The sequence below is a fragment of the Crocuta crocuta genome, unplaced genomic scaffold (genome assembly GCF_008692635.1).
Source record: "Crocuta crocuta isolate KB4526 unplaced genomic scaffold, BGI_CrCroc_1.0 scaffold345, whole genome shotgun sequence".
Classification (NCBI taxonomy): domain Eukaryota; kingdom Metazoa; phylum Chordata; class Mammalia; order Carnivora; family Hyaenidae; genus Crocuta; species Crocuta crocuta.
This window is the reverse complement of record NW_027527574.1, coordinates 952,697-973,075: the sequence shown is the minus strand read 5'-3', so window position 1 is coordinate 973,075 and position 20,379 is coordinate 952,697. Positions and strand designations below refer to the sequence as shown.

The window sequence follows — 20,379 nt, the reverse complement described above, 5'->3', positions numbered from 1 at the left end:
AAAATAAACTTTCTTTTTTTTTTTTTTTTTTTAGAGAGAGTACTTACTTGGGGGAGAGGCACAGAGGGAGAAAGAATCTTAAGAGAATCCCAAGAACCTGGGCTCATGACCTGAGCCAAAATCAGGAGTTAGATGCTCAACCAACTGAATCACCCAGGCACCCCAAAAGAAACTTTTTAAAGAAAAAGTTCCTTAACTTGTTTATCCTTACCCATTGCTTTTAAGGTTTTTTTAAAATTAATTTTCTTTCTTGTAGTCATGCACACATATTTTTGCATACATATAACTGAATATAATTTTTATTGTTGTATTTTTAGACTAGAGGTGAAACTGGTAATTGTGAAAAGTATGGGAAAGTTATACCAGCAAGTGCTATTATATATGGAATGGCAGTAGAATGTGCAGAAATAAGAAGACATCATAGGTAAGTGATTATTTAAGTAGTAAATATTAGAAAACAGTAATTTTAAGTAGACTGTACTTGAAAGATTATTTAGTGAATATTTATTTGGGTGAGAATTTGTAGTTTTGTGACCTTTATATTCATGATGTTTATTCCAGTCTTAATTCCCTTTTTGCCATTTTCTTACTTTTAGTTATTTAATTTTTAAAATTATTATTAGTTTTAATTTGAGATAGAGTGAGTGAGTGCAAAAGGGACAGAGGGAGGGAGAGAAAGAGAGAATCCCAAGTGGGCTCCATTCTCAAGATGGAGCCTGACTTGGGGTCAACACAGGGCTTGGTCTCATGACCCTAGGATCATGACCTGAGCCGAAATCAAGAGTCTGGTGCTCAACCCACTGAGCCACTTGGTTCCTTTTCTTACTTTCTTTTAAAGTAGAACTCTCGAATTAAAACCAGCTTTCGATTTTTTAGTGGAAAATTAATTTTTATACAACTTAGTATCCTTTTTAAAAAAACTTTCAGGGGTGCCTGGGTGGCTCAATCGGTTGGGCATCTGACTTCGGCTCAGGTCATTATCTCATGGTTCATGGGTTTGAGCCCTGTGCCAGGCTCTGTGCTGACTACCAGCTCAGAGCCTGGAGCCTGTTTCAGATTCTGTGCCTCCCTCTCTCTCTGACCCTCCCCTGCTCACGCTGTTTCTCTTTCTCTCAGAAATAAATAAAACATTAAAATTTTTTTTTAAATAAATTTTTATTTATTATTTAGAGAGAGAGAGAGGGAAAGCATGCAAGTGTGTGAACAGGGGAAGGGTAGAGAGGGGGAGAGGGAGAATCCCAAGCTGAGCCACTCATGTGCCCCAAACTTAGGATCTTTTTGATCTTCCCTCTCTTTCTGCCCCTCCTCCTCTTGTGCTCACATGCTCTCTCTCTCTCAAAAATAAATGAGTGTGAGATTATAACCTGAACCAGTTTCAAGAGTTGGATGCTTAACTGAATGAACCACACAGGCGGCCTGTAGTATGTTTTTTTTTTAAGTTCATTTATTTATTTTGAGAGAGTGTGTGCACATACACGGGGGAGGAACAGAGAGAGGGAGGGAGAGAGAATCCCAAGCAGGTTCTGTGCTGTCAGCATAGTTTCATTTGGTGATTCATCTTTTGAGAGTATAATAAAATAATTTCTAGAAGTGGACAATTCAACCTCAACCTTATAGGGGCAGATAGACTATTAAATGAATACCTCGGAGATAAGAGAAGATTGGAGTTTTTTTTTGTTTTTTGTTTTTTGTTTTTTTTTTTTTTGAGAGAGCAATAGAGGCAAGAGTGAGCCTGTGCAAGCAGGGGAGGAGAGAGGAGAAGGGGAGAGAGAGAAACTTAAGCAGGCCCCATGCCCAGCTCAGTGCTTGATGCAGGGTTCGATCTCACAACCTTGAGATCATGACCTAGGCTAAACCCAAGAGTTGGATGCTTAATCAAGTGAGCCACTTGGGCTCCTCTGGAGTATTTCTTTTTCATAAAATGGTGTTGCTAAATATTTGTGAAGTATTTTTTTCAATGTAAATTTTTATTGATACCAGAACATTGTTATAGCATATGCATAAACCATAAATTTATGGTTTGATGAATTTTCATGAAGTCAGTACACATGTATAACCAATGCTCAGATCAAGGTCCAGAACATTACCATCACCCCACAAAGTCCCTAGGTAGAAACCTGCTATCTTGACTTCTGACACCATAGCCACTATCCTGACACCATAGATTATTTTGCCTATTTTGAATTTCATATAGGTGGGGACATGCAGAATGTGTTTTTTTTTTTTTTTTTTTTTTGTGCCTATCCTTTTTTCAGTATCCATGTTCACTGGTATGTAGTTTGTTCATTCTCAATGATGTATGGTATGCCACTGTATGAATATACCAAGACATTTGCCCATTTTACTGTTGAATATTTATATTATATCCAGTTCTTTGATTATTAGTAGCACAACTATAAACATTCTTGAACAGTCTGTTGGTGATCGTATATATGAATTTCTGTTGGGTATATTCCCAGAAATAGAAAAGTCGCATACCTTGAGGTTCCTGTATTAAGAATGAATCTAGAATGTGTATTTTCAGCTTGAGTAGGTACTAAGGAAAGTCTTCCAAAGTGGTCTTAACCTAATTTTATACTCCTACCAATAGTGTTTTAGACTTCTATAGATACTAGTGTGTCTTCACCAACAGTTGGTATTGACTGTTCCCTTTTCCTCATTCTGGTGGTTGTGTAGTATGTTAACTTCATTTCACTGGTGACTAATGAAGCTGAGTAACTTTTTTTATGCTTATTGGCCATTTAGATATTCTCTTTTGTGAAGTGTCTGTTTAAGTCTTTTGCCCATTTTTGTTTTTCTTTTATTTGTAGAAATTTAAAATTTTTTTGATATGAGCCCTTTGTTGAGTAGGTGTATTATAAATTGCTTCTACTCAGTGTGCCTTTTTACTTTGTTAAAGCTGAGTATCTTTGGATGAACAGAGTTCTTAATTTTAATGTAGATCTATTTGCCATTTGTTTTCCTTTATAGTTAGTGATTGTGTATGTATTGTGTTTAAGGGACCTTTGTCAGTAAAGTTTTTTATGTCATTTTTATGTTTGTTTTCTGGACTCAATTCTAAAAAAAAATTTAAGCCATCCCATTTTTCTTCCTTCTTCTTCTCATTTTCCCTCTTACTAGGGTGTATACTAAGGATGTTGCTGGGATCTGTTTACCAACAAATGTGAAATTTCAGAGTCCAGCTTGTTCTTCTGTGGATACAGAAGAGACAATTGAACCATATACAACTGAAAAGATGAGTCGAGTTCCTGGGGGATATTCGGCTTTAACAGAGTGCTTTGAAATTATGACAGTAGATTTCAACAATCTTCAGGTAAAAAAAAAAAGATTAGTTACAATTTTTGTACTACATAGAACAGTCTTAATTTTAGGAGTTTGCATCGATTCTACTTACTGTGTGTAAGGAAAATGATTAAATGGTAACCAGTATTTTCTCCTGAAATTATTTACTTTAAATACATAAGGAAGAAAATCCCTAAGGTTTGGTGGGAATGTATAATGTGTCTGGTGCTTTCACATGTTCTTAGATTGCTTTTACAAAGTGTTACAATATAGTTATCCTTGGGCTATACAGATGAGGCAACTGTTGTTTACATTCATTTTCCTCAGATTATGCAGGTGTGAATGCAAGAGTTATAACCTAGAGCTTTCTGACATTTCTCAGTGTTATACTGCCATTTTAAGTTAACATTTATTCCTTGAAATGAACAGTAATCCAAGTCTCTAGATTGTATGTGTATTAGAGTGATCACCCATATCAGTTTGCCCAAAATTGAGAGATTCCCAAGACACAGGACTTTCATTTTTAAAACTAGAACAGTCTTCGGCAAACCAGGACAAGTTGATATTCAACAATATATCCTGGATTTTCTTCTACATCAGTAATGTGTATTTGCCTCATTTTTTAAAAAATATTTACTTATTTTTGAGAGAGAAAGTGTGTGCCCTCATGGGCAAGTTGGGGAGGGGCAAGAGAGAAAGGGGACAAGGATCCAAAGCTGTCAGCACAGAGCCCTATGCAGGGGCTTGAACTTGCGAACTGTGAGATCATGACCTGAGCTAAAGTCATATATACGCTCAACCGACGGAGCCACCCAGTCTCCTCACCTCCTTGTTTTTAATAGTTCCATAGTATTCCACTGTGGTAGATTGGAGCTTCTCATCTAGTATACCTTAAGTGGCTATATGTGTGTCAAGATACTGATTTCCCCCGAATGATGCTGGGCAGATCTGTGAACTTACAGAAATGGAAAGTGATGTGATCATGGGGCATACAAATGTTAAATATATAAACTGCTTTCATCCCCTTTTACATTTTTGTCAGGAATTAAAAAGTCTCACAACTAAAAAATCTGGTAAAATTGGTGTTCCTGTGATTAAAGAAGGCATATTAGATGCTGTTGTGGTTTGGTTTGTGCTCCAGCTTGATGATGAACACAGTTTATCCACAAGTCCTAGTGAGGAAACATGTTGGGAACAGGCTGTCTACCCCGTACATGACCTTGCAGGTATATCTTGTCTAATTTTTTTTTAATCTTGTTGCTTTAATCTTCTAAGCATTTCAATCAGTATAAAAAAATTTACTTGGAATATGAAGTTTCTACTCAAGGGAGATTGATTAAATTTTTAAAAGCTTGCTTTTTTAAAAAGTAATTTTATTTTCATTTATTTAACTTTTTTAAATTTTTTAAATTTATTTCAGAGAGAGAGAGAGAGAGAGAGAGAGAGAGACAGCATGAGCAGGGGAGGGTCAGAGAGAGAGAGAGAGGGAGATACAGAATCTGAAACACGCTCCAGGTGTTGAGCTGGCTGTCAGCACAGAGCCTGATGCAGGGCTCAAACCCACGAACCACAAGATCATGACCTGAGGCAAAGTCGGATGTGCTTAACTGACTGAATCCACCAGGTGCCCCTAAAAAGTAATTTTAAACAATTTATACACACACACACACACACACACACAGTTAAGAAAAGAGAGTAAAACATAACTGCTGTATACCATTCAAAAATATCTATCATTAAATCATTTCTTCAGCTCTGCTTACTCTGGTTACCAGTAGATAAGAGAATGCTAGTGCACCTTTTATAAACATAGTAGAACAGTACTAGTGCAGGGGTACTTCCTGCCTACAGAATCTGATGGCATCTGTGGAGCCACAGGTCATAGAAATGCATCATACACATACAAACAAAATTTTACAGTTTTAGAGGGCTCATAAATTCATGGGCTCCTGTAGAGAAGTTCTGTGTTGAAGATGTTTTTCTATTGAACCTTTTTGCCAGCAATTTGATGGGTTTCAGTTGTATTACATAGAAAAATTCTGTTTTAAACAGGGAGATGATATGTTTCTCTTTCTGTTTAGCTTCCTAGTCAAGGATTTAATTTGGTAAGACCATAAAGTCATGGAATGCGTATAGTGTTGTGGCTAGTGTGGTGTTTTTGGAGTCAGTCAGGAAATTTGGATTCACGTCTTGGCACTGCTACTTACGGACTCCCTGGCTGGCCATGCTGGTTGTTTCAGAGCTTTTATTAGGTGATAATACAAAAATGGGATGCTGCTCCCTCCTTGCAGGGCTGTAGGGATTATCAGAGATAATGGATGTAAAATGCCTGTCATAGCAACTGGCACTCAGTAAGTGGCATTTTTTTTCTTTGAGTTTATTTATTTTATTTTTAAAACTATAATTCCAGTATAGTTAACATATAGTGTTATATTAGTTTCAGATAATCAATGTGGTGATTCAGCAATTCTCTACATTACTCAGTGCTCATCATAAATACACTCTTTTTTTTAATGTTTATTTATTTATTTAGAGAGAAAGAGATTATGTGCATGTGTGTGTACATGTGAGTAGGGGAGGGGAGGAAAGAGAGGGAGAGGGAATACCAAGCAGGCTTCATGATGTTAATGCAGAGTCCGATGGAGGGCATGATCTTAGAAACTGTGAGATCATGCCCTGAGCCAAGATCAAGAGTCAGATGCTTAACCCACCGAGCCATCCAGGCATCCCCATCATAAATATATTCTTAATTCTCATCACCTATTTCACCCGTCCGTCCACCTCCCTCCCCTCTGGTAATAAGTTTGTTCTCTAGAGTTAAGAGGCTGTTTTTTGGTTTGTCTCTTTTTATCCTTTGTTCATTTGTTATTTAAATTCCATGTATGCATGGAATCATATGGTATCTGTCTGTCTCTGACTGACTTATTTCATTAAACAGTATACTCTCTAGATCCAGCCACATTGTTGCAAATGGCAAGATTTCATTCTTTTTTTATGGCTGAATAATATTCTATTGTATGTATATACCACATCTTTTTTTCTAAGTTTTTAAGTTCCAGTTAGTTAACATACAATGTAATACTAGTTTCAAGTGTATACTATAGTGATTCAACACCTCCATACATTGCCCTGTGTTCATCACACCAAGTGTATTCCTTAATCCCCATCACGTATTTAACCCATCCCCCTACCCACCTCTCTTCTATTCCATATCTTCTTTATCCATTCATCTGTCAGTGTTCACTTGGGCTGCTTCCATATCTTGACTATTGTAAATAATGCTGTTATAAACGTAGGAGTATGTATATCCCTTGGAAGTAGTGTGTTTGTGTTCTTTAAATAAATACCCAGCAGGAGTAATTCCATTTTTAATTTATTGAGGAACCTCCATACTATTTTCCACAGTATTCCCACCCACAGTGCACATCTTTGCCAACACTTGTTTCCTGTGGTTTTGACTTTAGCTATTCTGACAGGTGTGAGGTTATATCTCACTGTGGTTTTGATTTTCATTGCCCTGATGATTAGTGATGTTGTACATCTTTTCATGTGTTATTTTTGTTTATTCTAACTTTCTTATAGTAATTTAGACAGATGGGCTTTATAAATTTTAATTCTTCTTAGGGAAAGGGCATTTTAAATGTATAAACAAAAGAATAACTTGTATTTTCAACCAGCTCTGAACACTGATTAGAAGAAATTGTGATTATACATTTACATTTTAAAATTTTACCAAGTTTGAAAGTTCATGGATAAGAGCATGATATAGTCTTTATTGTAAGACTTAATCCTTCCTTATATTATCAAATTCCTAAACATGGAAGAGTGTTTAAATATTTACAGTTAGAAATATCACTGATATGGTTCTATTGAATGCTGCCTTGTTCTTTTGGAAATTGCTCTTAGAGAAAAGAATGACCCTTTAAGCTAAAGTGAGATTTGGTATTATTTCCTGACTTTTATTTATCTTTGTTATTCACTTCATTACTGAAGAGGATTGAGAATCTCCTGTAGTCCTTCCCCCACCCCATAATATGGGGACATGATGATACCTAGTGATTGCAGTAAAGGAACTATGAAACTAATAGTTGGGGTCCAATAATGGAGCTCTTGAATCTATTATGCCATTAGTTAATTGAATCTTCAAACTTAAGTTTTTCACTAAGTAAAGCTGGAGGGATTTTTTCTAGTTTTTTTGTAGGAAATGAATAGATGAATTCACTTAATTCTATTAAATCAATAAATGTAATCTTTCCTTTAGTAATTTCAAAATGGGGAAAGGTGGAGCTATTTGTATGATTCTTAGGCTTATAAATATATTAATTACAATTTTTTTCTTTCTTACTGTTTTGTGGAGACTACTGGATAAAACCTGGGGACCAGGTGATGATGGAAGTGTCTTGTCAAGATTGTTACTTAAGAATCCAGAATATCAGTGTTTTCAGTTCAGAACAGGAAATGGATGTTGGAAAAAATTTTAGCAAGGATAAAGACTTGTTCTCTTTAGGAAGTGAGGCTGAACTCTGCAGTGCCCTGGCTAACCTTCAGACCAGTAAACCAGATGCTATGGAGCAGATATGTATATTGGAATCCACAGAAATTGCCTTGCTTAATAACAACCTCTATCATGAAAGCTTTAAAATGGCAATGAGAAAAGTGTTGTCTTCATTGACTCCAGAGAAACTGTGTCAGGCCATGGATACTCAGTGTCAGAATAATGAGATGAGCTGTGGAAGTGGACAGAGTAATTCTGAAGAGAGCATCCCTGAACCGTTCTATGTATTAGATGTTTCTGAAGGCTTCTCCATTCTGCCCATAATTGCTGGCACACTTGGGCAGGTTAAACCTTACAGTTCTGTGGAGAAAGACCAACATCGTATAACTCTGGACCTCATATCTGAAGCCAATCACTTTCCTAAAGAAACACTTGAGTTTTGGCTGAGACATGTGGAAGATGAATCTGCTGTGTTGCAAAGGCCAAAATCAGACAAGTTGTGGAGTATAATCATATTGGATGTCATTGAACCATCTGGGCTCATTCAGCAGGAAATAATGGAAAAAGCTGCAATATCCAGGTAAAACACAAAATACAACTTTTGTATTCTCAGCTTAAATTAATATAAATTGTTTTAGTTCTTTAATGGCATAGCTGTACAGATGAGTTATGATCATTGTATGTTCTAAGCATTGCTTTTCAGGACATGCGACTTTATGCCTTTCTCTTTGTGTGCATGTCATTACTCATTTTTTTGGTCTGAAGAAATCCCTGCTCTGTAGGTGTGAAGAAGAGAGCCTGCTTCGAGATTGGACTGTCTATGTATGATACAGAGAATTAAGTAGAGATCTATAAGGACATATAAGACATTCAGGGTAAATAAGGCAAAGTCAAATCTCATCTTTATGATATAATACATATCTTTAAGAAATGTATAGTATACAATTGGTATATTGGGAGAGCAAAAAATTAAAAAAAATTTTTTTAATGTTTATTTTGAGAGAGAGCGTGTGTGCACAAGTGGGGGAGAGGCAGAGAGAGAAGAAGAGGGAATCCCAAGTAGCCTTCACACTGTCAGCACGGAACCCAACTCAGGGCTCAATCTCACAAACCGTGATATCATGACCTGAGCAGGTATCAAGAATCAGATGCTCAACCATCTGCACCACCCAGGCGCTCCGAGCAGAGTGCTTCTTATGAACAAGTCCCAGTCCTCTTAGGTCTTAAAATCTTTATTTTATAGTACAGTTATTTCCCTAAGATATTTTCCCTTTAGTGTTGGTTGCTGGAGGCAAACTTGATCCTAATATTTAATACTGAAAGCAAATTTGGCTAAGCTTCAAAGTCCTTTAGTCATGCTGCTCAGATCGGAAAAGATGGCAGTGTTTAACATTTGGGGATCCAAATTTGAGTAAAATGAATGTTATGGAGTTTGAATTTTGTGATGTGTATATGGGTTGTTGTGTAGTATAGGATAAGTGGTGGGAATGCAGACCAGATTTCAATAGCAAAGGCAGATGATCTATTGAAAAAAAAAATCATTTGACAAAATCAGGAAAAAAAGTGATTATATGGCTAATTATATTGTAGGTTTCATATGCATTTTCTTTTGTTAACTGAAGTCGTCTTACGGAGTAACAAAAATCACCACTTTTTTTTTCTTCAAAACAATCTCGTACATATCATAAATTATGAGGATACAGAGATTTGACATAAATAAATCCATACACGCACATAAAATTTTAAGTAGATATACTAGATACAGTGTAGAATGTGGAGCTTAAAGGGTGAAAGCTAGTCTCAGATTTGTCAGTGAATTCCTAAAGTAGTGAAATTTTCTGTAAGTCACGTAATATCTCTCATCCTCAGTTTTCCTCATCTGTGAAATGAGGGATATTGCATTAGCCACCTTTGAAGGCATTTCAGCTCTATGAATCTTTAACACAAATGAAGTTTGACTTTTTTAGAAAGACAAACAGTTTACCTAATGGTTTATTTTATCTTTAGTTTCGATTTAATCTTTTTCCAATTTTTAAAAATTTTGATAAAATGCACATAACATAAAATTTACCATCATAACTATCTTTATTTTTTATTTACTTTTAAAGGCTAGTTTTTAAAAATGTTTTATTTATTTCTGAGAGAGAGAGAGAGGCAGTGTGAGTAGGGGAGGGTCAGAGAGAGAGGGAGGCACAGAATCCGAAGCAGGCTCCAGGCTCTGCGCTGGTAGTCAGCACAGAGCTGGACGGGGGGCTTGAACCCACGAACCATGAGATCATGACCTGAGCCAAAGTCAGACACTTAACCGACTGAGCCACCCAGGCACCTCTGTAACTGTCTTTAAATGTATAGTTTGGTGGTATTAAATATTTTCATAATGTGCAACCATCACCTTTAATTATCCCCATAACTTTTTCATCTTGCAAAACTGAGACCTTATGCACATTAAACAATAACTTCCTATTCCATCCTCTCACCAACTGCTAACAATCATGATTCCAGTCTCTGCTTCTATGAGTTTGACTATTCTAACTACCTCCTAGGACTGGAACCACACTATATTTATATTTTTGGTACTGTCTTTATTTCACTTGGCATAATGTTCACCAGGTTCTTCTATGTTGTACCATGTGTCAGAATTTCCTTTTTTTCTTATTGGCTGAAAACTATTCCATTGTATGTATATATCACATTTTGCTTATTCATTCATTTGTTGATGTACACTTGGGTTACTTCCACCTTTTACTATTGTGAATAACAATTATAATGAACATGAGAATGCAAATATCTTTCAGACTTTGCTTGAAATTCTTTTGGATATATACCCAGAAGTGGAATTGCTGGGTCCTATGGTAATTGTTTGAACAACTGCCATGCTGTTTTCCACAGATGCTGTACCATGGCTGTACCATTTTATATTCCCATCAGCAGAACACAAGGGTGTAAATCCTCACCACCACTTGCTATTTTCTGTTTTTTGGTTTTTGGTTTTTTTGATGGTAGCTATCCTACTCAATGGGAGAGGATATCTCAATGCTTTGATTTGCAATTCCCTATTAATTAGTGTTGTTGAGCTGTTAAAAATAAGTGCTTATTGGCCATCTATGTATCTTCATTGGAAAAATGTCTTCAAGTTCTTTGCCAACTTTTGAGTCAGACTGTTTTTTTAATTTTTAGGAATTCTCTGTGTATTTGGATATTAATTCCTTATCAGATAATTTACAAATATTTTCTCCCATTCTGTGGGTTGGTTGCCTTTTTATTTTATGGAAAGTATTTTTTTTTTAAATGTCTGTTTATTTTTGAGAGGGGGCAGGGAGGGACAGAGGGAGAGGGAGACACAGAATCTGAAGGAGGCTCCATGCTGTTAGCACAGAGCCTGACATGTGGCTGGAACCCACCAACTACAAGATCATGACTTGAGCTGAAGTCAGATACTTAACTGACTGAGCCACTCAGGCACTCCGAAAGTATCTTGCAGATTTTAACTTTTTATATAGTTCACTTTTTTTTTTTTTTTTAACTTTTGTTGCCTGTGTTTTTGGTGTCATATCCAGGAAATCATTGTCAGATTCTGTGGCCTAAAACTATTCTGTTTTCTTTTAGCTTTAAGTCTTTGATCCATTTTGATCCAATTTTTGTATATTAGAGTTGAGCTTCACTCTCTTGAGTGTGGATATCCAGTTTTCCCAACGCTGCTAGTAGAAAAGACTATCTGTTCCACACTGAATGGTCTTGACACTCTTGGCAAAAATCATTTCACCATATATGTCAAGGTTTCCTTCTGAGCTCTTTAATTCTATTTCATTGATCTACATGTCTCTCTTTATGCCAGTACCATCCTGTTTTGATTACTGTAGCTTCATAATAAGTTTAAGTAATGAATTCTTTTTTTTGTGGTAAAAAAAACATTAAATTTACCATCTTAACTATTTTCAAGTGTACAGTTAAGTAGTTCTAAAGTATTTTCACTTTGTATACAATAGATCTCTAGAACTTTTTCATCTTGCAAAACTGAAACCTTATAACCACAAAACACTAATTCCCCTTGCCCCCAGCCCTTGGCAACCACCTTTCTAATTTCTATTTATATTAATTTGAGTATTTTAGATACTTCATATGTGGAATCATATGGTATCTGCCTATGTAACTGATATATATCTTTCACTTACCAAAATGTCCTTGAGGTTCATCCATGTTGTAGCATGTAACAGGATTTCCTTCCTTTTAAAACTGCATAATATTCCACTGAATAAATATGCCATTAGCCATTCATCTGATGGACATTTGAGTTATTCTACCTTTTAACTACTATGAGTAATCTCTGAGATTCTGCTTTCAGTTCATTTTTTTAAAGTTTATTTTTGAGAAAGAGAGAAAGAGTGCAAGCAGGGGAGGTACAGAGAGGGGGAGAGAGAGAATCCCAACAGGCTCCTCACTATCGGTGTAGAGCCCGATGTGGGGCTCGAACTCATGAACCATGAGATCATGACCTGAGCCGAAATCCAGAGTCAGATGCTCAACCAACTGAACCACCCAGGCATCCCTGCTTTCAGTTATCTTGATATATAACCAGAGGTGCAATTACTGAGTCATATGGTAATTCTGTTTTTAATTTTTTGAGGAATCTCCGTAATGTTTTTTATAATGGCTGCACCATTTTACATTTCCACCACCAACATTTGTTTATTTTCTGTTCTTTTGATAGTAGACATCCTAATGGGTAGAAGCTGATGTTTTATGGTTTGATTTGCATTTCCCTTATGATTGAGCATTTTTTCATATTGTTGTTGGTCATTTATATATTTTCTTTCCAGAACTGCCTGTTGAAGTCCATTGCCCATTTTTTAACTGGATTTTTGCTGTAGTTGAGTTGTAGGAGTTCTTTATATATCCTGGATGTTAACCCCTTATGAGATATATGCTTTACTGATATTTTCTCTCATTTCATAGGTTGCCTTTTCACTCTGTTATTGTGTTCTTTAGAATTTTTAAAGTTTGATGTAGTCTCATTTGTTTTTGCGTTTGATCATTATGTCTGGTCAAGTCTCTGTTGAATCCCCCTAGTAAAATTTTCAGTTATTCTTCAGCTCACAGTTTGGTCCTTTTTTTTAGTTTCTCTTTGTTGATATTCTCTATTCATTTATGCATCACTTTCTGCATTTCATTTTTTTTGAGCATCCTTATATTTCTTTTTAATTCCTTGGTAATTCTTGCATCTGTTTCATTAGGGTCAATTTCTGAATATTTAATGTCCTTTGATTGGGCCACATTTCCCTGTTGGTATGCCATGTTAACTTTTGTTAGGACTTGAACTTTTAGAAGAACCATTCATCTCTCTTGGCCTTTACTTTCTGGCTTTGTACAGGGAGGACCTTTACCATTCAGTCTGGCTAGAGATTCTTAAGACATCACAAGCTTTTTCTGCGAATGTAGCTTCTTTGGGGCTTGTGTGTGTCTGCTAGTCGAAGTTTTGCTGGTTTCTCGTTGGGAGCTCCCCTAGTATCTGTCTTAAGTACTGCAGCTCCCTTGGTGCTATGGCAAGTCATAGTAGCAGAGCTCACCCTGATGACTGTCTGTGGAACTGCAGACTCTCAGGTCTTTTCACCAAGCCAAGTGATCGCCTTTGTAATCTACCAGAGGTCCCTGATCGCCTTTGTAATCTACCAGAGTTCCCCAACCTGACGCCCATTTTTTTTTGTCACTTCTTAGATTTCATGCAAGACAGAAACCAGTCCGTTGGGCAGCACCCCCAAAAGTCAGAGTGTTGAATGTACGTTCCATTCTTCTCTTTCTCTCCCCAGCAAGAAGCTGGGAATTGGAAGTTTTCTCTTGATTGTATTGTGCTGTACCTGAGGACTATGGCAAGTAAATGTGATACATTTTGCTATCATCTTCCACGTAGTTCAGGCTGTGTACTGACTAGTTTCTAGGTATCTCACAGAATCCGTTTAGTCTGTGCATTTTTTAAAGAGGTTTTTTTTTTTTTTTTATGTTTATTTCTGAGAGAGACAGAGAGAGAGCACAAGTAGGGCAGAGGCAGAGAGAAAGGGAGACAGAGAATCTCAAGCAGGCTTCATGCTGTCAGTGCAGAGCCTGAGGTGGGGCTGGAACTCACAAGTTGTGATATCGTGACCTAAGCCAAATTGAAGAGTCAGATGCTTTACTGACTGAGCCACCCAAGTGCCCCTAGACTGTGCAGTTTTGGTTAAGTAAGTGTGAGAAGAGGTGAGTCTGAGGCTTCCTTTTCCACCATTTTACTTATATGATCATTTTCCTTGTACTTTGCAATAAGTTTTGAAGTCAGGAAGTATGAAACGTCCAACTTTATTCTTTGTCAAGATTGTTTTGGCTATTCGGGTTCCCTTAAAATTCCATATGAGTTTTAGGATGGGGTTTTCTATTTTGGTAAAAAATGCTGTTGGGATTTGATAGGAAGTGCATTAAATCTGTATAGCTCACTTTGGGTAGCAAGAATGTGGGATGTCTTTCCGTTTATTTGTGTCTTCTTTAATTTCTTCCAGCAATATTTGTAGTTTTCAGTTTACAAGTCTTTTCTACCTGCTTGGTTAAGTTTATGTCTAAGTGTTTTATTATTTTGATGCTACTGAAAATGAAATTGTTTTTTAAATTTCCTTTTTGGGTTGTGCATATTAATTGCAGAAATATAATTAATTTGTGTGTGTTGGTTTTATATCCTGCAACTTTACTGAATTTATTAGTTGTAATATTTTTATGTGGAATCTTCAGGGGCTTTTACATATATGATGATGTTGTCTATCCACAGAGAGAATTTTACTTCTTCATTTCCAATTTTAATGCCCTTTTTCTTGCCTGATTGCTTCATCTAGGACTTCAGTGACTACATTGAATGGAAGTAGTGAAAGTGGGTGTTCCTTTTCTTGTTCCTGATCTTTAGTGGAAAACCTTTCAATCAGTAACATTTTATTTAAATGAGACCTTAAAAGGATTTTTAAAAAGCATTTTTGGTTATAAAAACAATTGAGCAGTGTGTTCTGAGTGATTAGTTATATTAGTGGGAAACAACTTCTGTAAAGCTACCAACTCCTCTTCCCAGTGTTTTTTAGTTGGGGGGGGCGCGTCCTATTGGGAGTTTGGGTAGGATAGTGTTGGGGTTTTTTTTATTTTGTTACATTTTTTTCTTATATAGGATTGTTCTATGGATTGCAGAATGTTTGGCATCTCTAGGCACTAAATGCTAGTAGTGCCCATGATTATTGTTTTAACCAGTCTTCCCTCCCCTCCAAATACCTACCTCCTGAGTAACAGTGAAGAACCAGTGCTTCTTTCCTTCAGCCCAAGCTATTGTACAGTCTCCTTACCTGGATGGGCAGGCTTATCTTGATTCTGGGGACAGAGGTATGCAGATACTTCTTACACAGGCCTCCTGTTATTATGGTCCGCGTCCAACAGAGGGGAGGTGTCATAACTGGTGAAAGAGGGTGGAGTTATATTTGGGATGAGGGCATCTGTCTCACTGGAACTCCTCCCAGCACCCCTAAACAAGGCAAGGGAAAATGAGCCATTTCACAGACTTAAGTATTTAGTTTCTAGCTACCTTTCTTTGTAGTCGTCGTTTTAAAATGTTCATTCTTAGACTTTACTCAGTCATACCAGATTAAAATACTGGAGGAAGTTTAAAAGTTTGGTACTTTGTTTTTAATTTAAACACATTTAAAAACATCTTGTGTTGGGTCACAAGGAAACTGAAGAGTTTCTTCTCTTCAGAATTTTTGCCATTTATGGTTAGACTTATGAGTTGGAACGTATTTTCTCACTGCTGAAGGCACAGATGGCTCAAAAGTATTATTTTGCTTTGCAGAGGATTCCATCGAGGAGTCTGGCAGCTGCTGTGGTATAAGTGACAACAAAACAGTGTCAGTAAAACTAAGCAGAGTTTCAAGGCGATTACTCTTTTATCTAAACATAACTAAGGAGCATTCCTGTTAGTGACAGTAATATTGAGTTAAGGATTTGTATAGCATTTTATTTTTTTTTCTTTAAAAAAATTTTTTAATGTTTACTTCTGAGACAGAGAGAGAGAGGGAGGGAGGGAGGAAGAGTGAGGGAGGAGCAGAGAGTGAGGGAGACAAAACCAAAGCAGGTTCCAGGCTCCTAGCTATCAGCACAGAGCCTGATGCAGGGTTCAAACTCACGAACTGTTGAGATCATGACCTGAGCTGAAGTTGGATCTTAACTGACTGAGTTGCCCAGGTGCCCCATTGTATAACATTTTAGATTAAAATAATATGACCATGGTCTTTTAAAATAATTATATACTGCCTTTGTGTACACTATCTCTAGCACAGTTGTTAGTACTCGAGTCAGCCTTTTCTGACTTTTTAGGGTTCAGCAGATAAAATTTTGATATTTTGTTTAGTCTAATTTTCTGAAATGATTTGATGTAATGCCCTCCCTTCCTTTCCCCCATAGATTTTTATGGTTGGAAGGTTGACTTATAACCTGTGTGCTTTTTCAGCTTGTAAATTTCGTAAACCACTTCCCTCTTGTGGTTACTGGGGATGGAGGGAATTAGTTAATAGCATAAACCTCTGTGGCTAGTCTGTCATTTGAGAAATTGTGATCTTAAGAACAATTAGATTTGGTTCCATTTAAATGGATCACAATTAGAGATAACTTCATTTGTTTAGAAAAATTAGTGCCATGAATTTTCAGGAATAAGCCTGATCCATTTGAGCAAAACAGGTAGATTTCTCCAGTTTTTTAGGAAGATAAGTTTTTTATCTGGTTTGGTAAAGATATAGACAGGAATTCTGTTAAGAGTTGTTGAATTTTATTAATTGTAGAGGTTAATCTCTACTAGACTTTACCTAAAATACTAGAAGTTGATAGGAAAACAATAACAAATGAACAAAGTACTACAGTCAGGTGAAGTCCTTTTTTGGGCTGATCTATAATATGTAGGACTTATTTCAATGTAAATGATCATGTACTTATATTTATTTACTGACGAGAGATATTCTTGATTTAGGATTATGACTTGTGTCAATCAGTCTAATTGCATTATACGTAAGAATCATCTCTTAACTTTCCTTGCTGATTCTATGTTCATCAAATGATCCAGTTATGACTTGGCTTCCAGTGACCTGATCTTAGGGAGAGCTGTTACACCAGCAGTGAGCAGTCTGTTTCCTTATTGTAAAGTTTTCCACCAATTTTTTATTTTGAAATATTTCAAAATTTCAAACTTAAAAATGCAAAAACAGTAACAATGAATATAAGACTATTGTTTTTTCTTTATAACCTTCACTCCTTAACATTTAGAGTGTATCTCCTTCGAACAAAAGCTTTTCCCTACATATCACAATAAAATCACATTCAGGAAACTTTACATTGATAAAAATACTATTATTTAATATGTAGTCTATATTAAAATTTCCCCTGCTATCCCAATAATATCCTATATTCCTCTTTTTCTTCCCAGTCTAGGTTCTAACCAAAGATCCTGCATTGCATTTAGTTGCCATCTCTTGTTGTTATAGTTTAATTGTCATTCTCATTTTAGATACAGTATTTTTAAATGGTTAAGGTGAGAGAATCAGTTTAGTAAAAGCCAGGAGAATTAATGATTTGAAACTAATTTAAGAGCAGAAATGCCAATGTGGTTTTAAGGAATGGGGTGTAGTTTGTCAAAATTTTAATGACCTATTCAGGGAAACTGCGTAGCAGTTTCTCTCTCTCTCTCTCAGAAATAAACATTAAATAAATAAATAAATAAATAAATAGGTAGGTAGGTAGGTAGCTAGCTAGCTAGCTAGCCTGTCCTGGAAGTTCAGGTGGAAACCAGCCTGGAATAGTCAGTAAAAATGAGGGATTTAATGTTTGATTATAAATGTGGCAAATGAAAATAATGACTTGGTTTAACGTATCTTAAAGTATCCTCCAACTCTGTTTCATTTGATGGCAGTAGGTGAACTGTTTACCCCCTCACCCCTTCATGCTTCTCACAGCTGAAGTGTGGAGAAATAAGACTACAGGTGAGCATAGGTATAAGGGCCCTAAATTTCACATATGAACTAGTACCTGTTGTGTAGCAACAGGAACACTTGGTTACAAGATATACCACACTCAGCGAAGTCCAAAGATGGTATAGCTGCCTATCAGATATTTATAGTTTGTTCATAATTCTCTCAGTCCAGTTGCACTCTAACTATTAAGAGGCAATTACTTTTTTTTTTTTAATCTTAAGCAGTGTTGCTGATCACACTGAGATAGCCATCGTTCCACCCTTCTGGGATTTTCAAGGTGAACCTAAAGTCATTTGTAGGAGGAAAATGGTTTTGTTAACACTTTACTCACACTCTTTACTAGAACATTTGGATTTTTAATTAATTTGTTTCAATATTTAACTTTTAATTTTGAAATAATTTCAGGCATGCAGAGAAGTTAAAGAATAGTACAGAGAACTTTTAACAGAAAGAACTTTTAACATATACCTTATGCCAGATGCACAAATTATTAATATTTTGCCACATTTGCTTTATTATGCTCTCCGAACTATTTAAAGTTCCATGCATCATGTTCTTTTTTTATATATAGTTTATTGTCAAGTTGGTATCCATATAACGGCCAGTGCTCATCCCAACAAGTGTCCTCCTCCATGCCCATCACCCCCCTTCCCCTCACCCCACCCCCGTCAGCCCTCAGTTTGTTCTCAGTATTTAAGAGACTCTTATGGTTTGCCTCCTCCCTCTCGTTCACTACTATTTTTCCCTTCCCCTCCCCTATGGTCCTCTGATAAGTTTCTCCTCATATATCATGTTCTTTTACCCCTAAGTACTTTGGTGTATATTTCTAAGAACAAAGATAATCATTTATATAAGCATAATACAGTTGTGAAAATCAGGAAACATGGCCACAATAGTGATATCTAGTGTACAAATCTTACTCATATTTCATCATTTGTTGCAATAATATCCTTTATAGTTTTTTTTTCTGTAGCTTTTTTGTTCCTGTCGAGGATCGCACATTGCATTTAGTTGTCATGTCTCTTTAGTCTCCTTTATTCTGGAACAGTTGCTAAGTCTTTCATGACATTAACAGTTTGAAAGAGTGAAGGCCATTTATTTTGTAGAATGTTCCTCATGTTTTTGTTTTTTATTATTAGATTTAGGTTATCCATTTTAAAGAGGAACATTACAGAAGTTTTGTCACATTAGGAGGAACATAGTATTGCTTTATCCCATGGTTGTTGATATTGATTTAGATCAATGTGCTTAAATTGTATTCAACTGGGTTTTTCCACAGTAAGTTGCTGTTTTTCCCTTTGTAACTAGTAAGTCATTTGTGGGGATGATACTTGGAGACGATGCAAATATCTTTTTCCAAATAAAACTTCCACCCATAGTTTTAATATCCATCGATGACTCTTCCTGAATCTAAAGACTTATATCCATGAAGCCAGCTGGCTCTTTTCCTCTTTCATGGATCATCGGCCACTTTGACTTGTTGGGAAATTATTTCCAGTGGTTTACCATTCTGAAATACCAGCCAGTAACATGCAGTCCATTAGATTATGTACAATCTGTAGCTTACCAATTCATTATCATTTAGTTATTGGTATTTATAAAATGTAAGGAATCAAGATGATTTTTAAAACATTTTTTGTTCTCTAGATGTTTGCTGCAATCTGGAGGCAAGATCTTTCCTCAATATGTGCTGATGTTTGGGTTGCTTGTGGAATCACAGACACTGGTAGAAGAGAGTGCTGTTCAAGGAACAGAACGCACTCTTGGATTGAATATAGCACCTTTTATTAACCAGTTTCAGGTAAGTGCTTAGAGGAGACGTTCCATCAGGTAGCTATTACCCACCATCCACCTAACACTTTCTCCGTAGTTTAATCCAGTCATTGTGTTCAGTTGGATTAGGATGGTAATCAGTTTCCTAGAGCAAAGGAATTTATCAGTGAAAATCAACATAGTGATTAGAATTGCCAAGGAATTCTGTTGTTCCTATTGACAAAAGTCTGTAGATATTTTTCTGAACCACTAAGTGAAAATAGGATAGTAGGTTTAATCTTATGAAAATGGGTGCTTCTTGTCTAAAGCAGAAGCAGTCAGAAAAAGTCCTGTGATCCAAACTCCACCCTTTATTACATGGAAACTTCAGGTTGGCAGGTGATAGATGTAAGCAGCTAGTGTCTAGACAATCTGACTGTTGTGGGTAAGAGTATAGGAGCCTAGGAAACTGAAGCTCAAGGCAAAGGCTTTAGTTGCTATTTGGAAAACAAAGACGCAAGATCTAGTGCTGGCAAAGGCATTAGAAACAGAATACAGATTTGTAAATTAAAATTGTGTGAATGTATAGAATGCAGGGAATGCATAGAATGCATAGAAGGGAAGAAGTTGGGGTTGAAGACAGAGGTGTGAAGTACCTACTGATGTAATACTGATATGTAAACCAAGGCAGTATTTTTGGGACATAGGATTTGGGTACAGAATTCAAGAAGTGATATCTACAACTTTTATTTTAAAGGCTATACATAGTAAGCCTTGAAGATGCAGTTAGATCTTATGTGAACAGTACTTGCTCAGCAAATTTAAGTTTCTTGAGAAAGT

At 36.3% G+C, this 20,379-nt stretch overlaps 2 protein-coding genes across 3 annotated transcripts in view; one reads left to right on the top strand and one right to left on the bottom strand.

Moving 5' to 3' along the window:
- Window positions 1–20,379, top strand: part of PRMT9 (protein arginine methyltransferase 9) — a 37,730-nt gene that overhangs the window by 14,019 nt on the left and 3,332 nt on the right. Inside the window, exons 6-10 of the mRNA XM_077770668.1 lie at window positions 318–424; window positions 3,121–3,313; window positions 4,325–4,508; window positions 7,640–8,357; window positions 19,435–19,588. Of these exons, the coding sequence (XP_077626794.1) occupies window positions 318–424; window positions 3,121–3,313; window positions 4,325–4,508; window positions 7,640–8,357; window positions 19,435–19,588 (1,356 nt within the window). The remainder of the gene's footprint in view (window positions 1–317; window positions 425–3,120; window positions 3,314–4,324; window positions 4,509–7,639; window positions 8,358–19,434; window positions 19,589–20,379) is intronic.
- TMEM184C (transmembrane protein 184C) overlaps window positions 15,435–20,379 on the bottom strand; it is a 33,368-nt gene continuing 28,423 nt past the window's right edge. Inside the window, exon 12 of one of the 2 annotated variants that reach the window (XR_013336732.1) lies at window positions 15,435–15,648. The gene's annotated coding sequence lies outside the window, so the exon portion shown is untranslated. The remainder of the gene's footprint in view (window positions 15,649–20,379) is intronic. The other variant, XR_013336733.1, reaches the window with a different exon arrangement.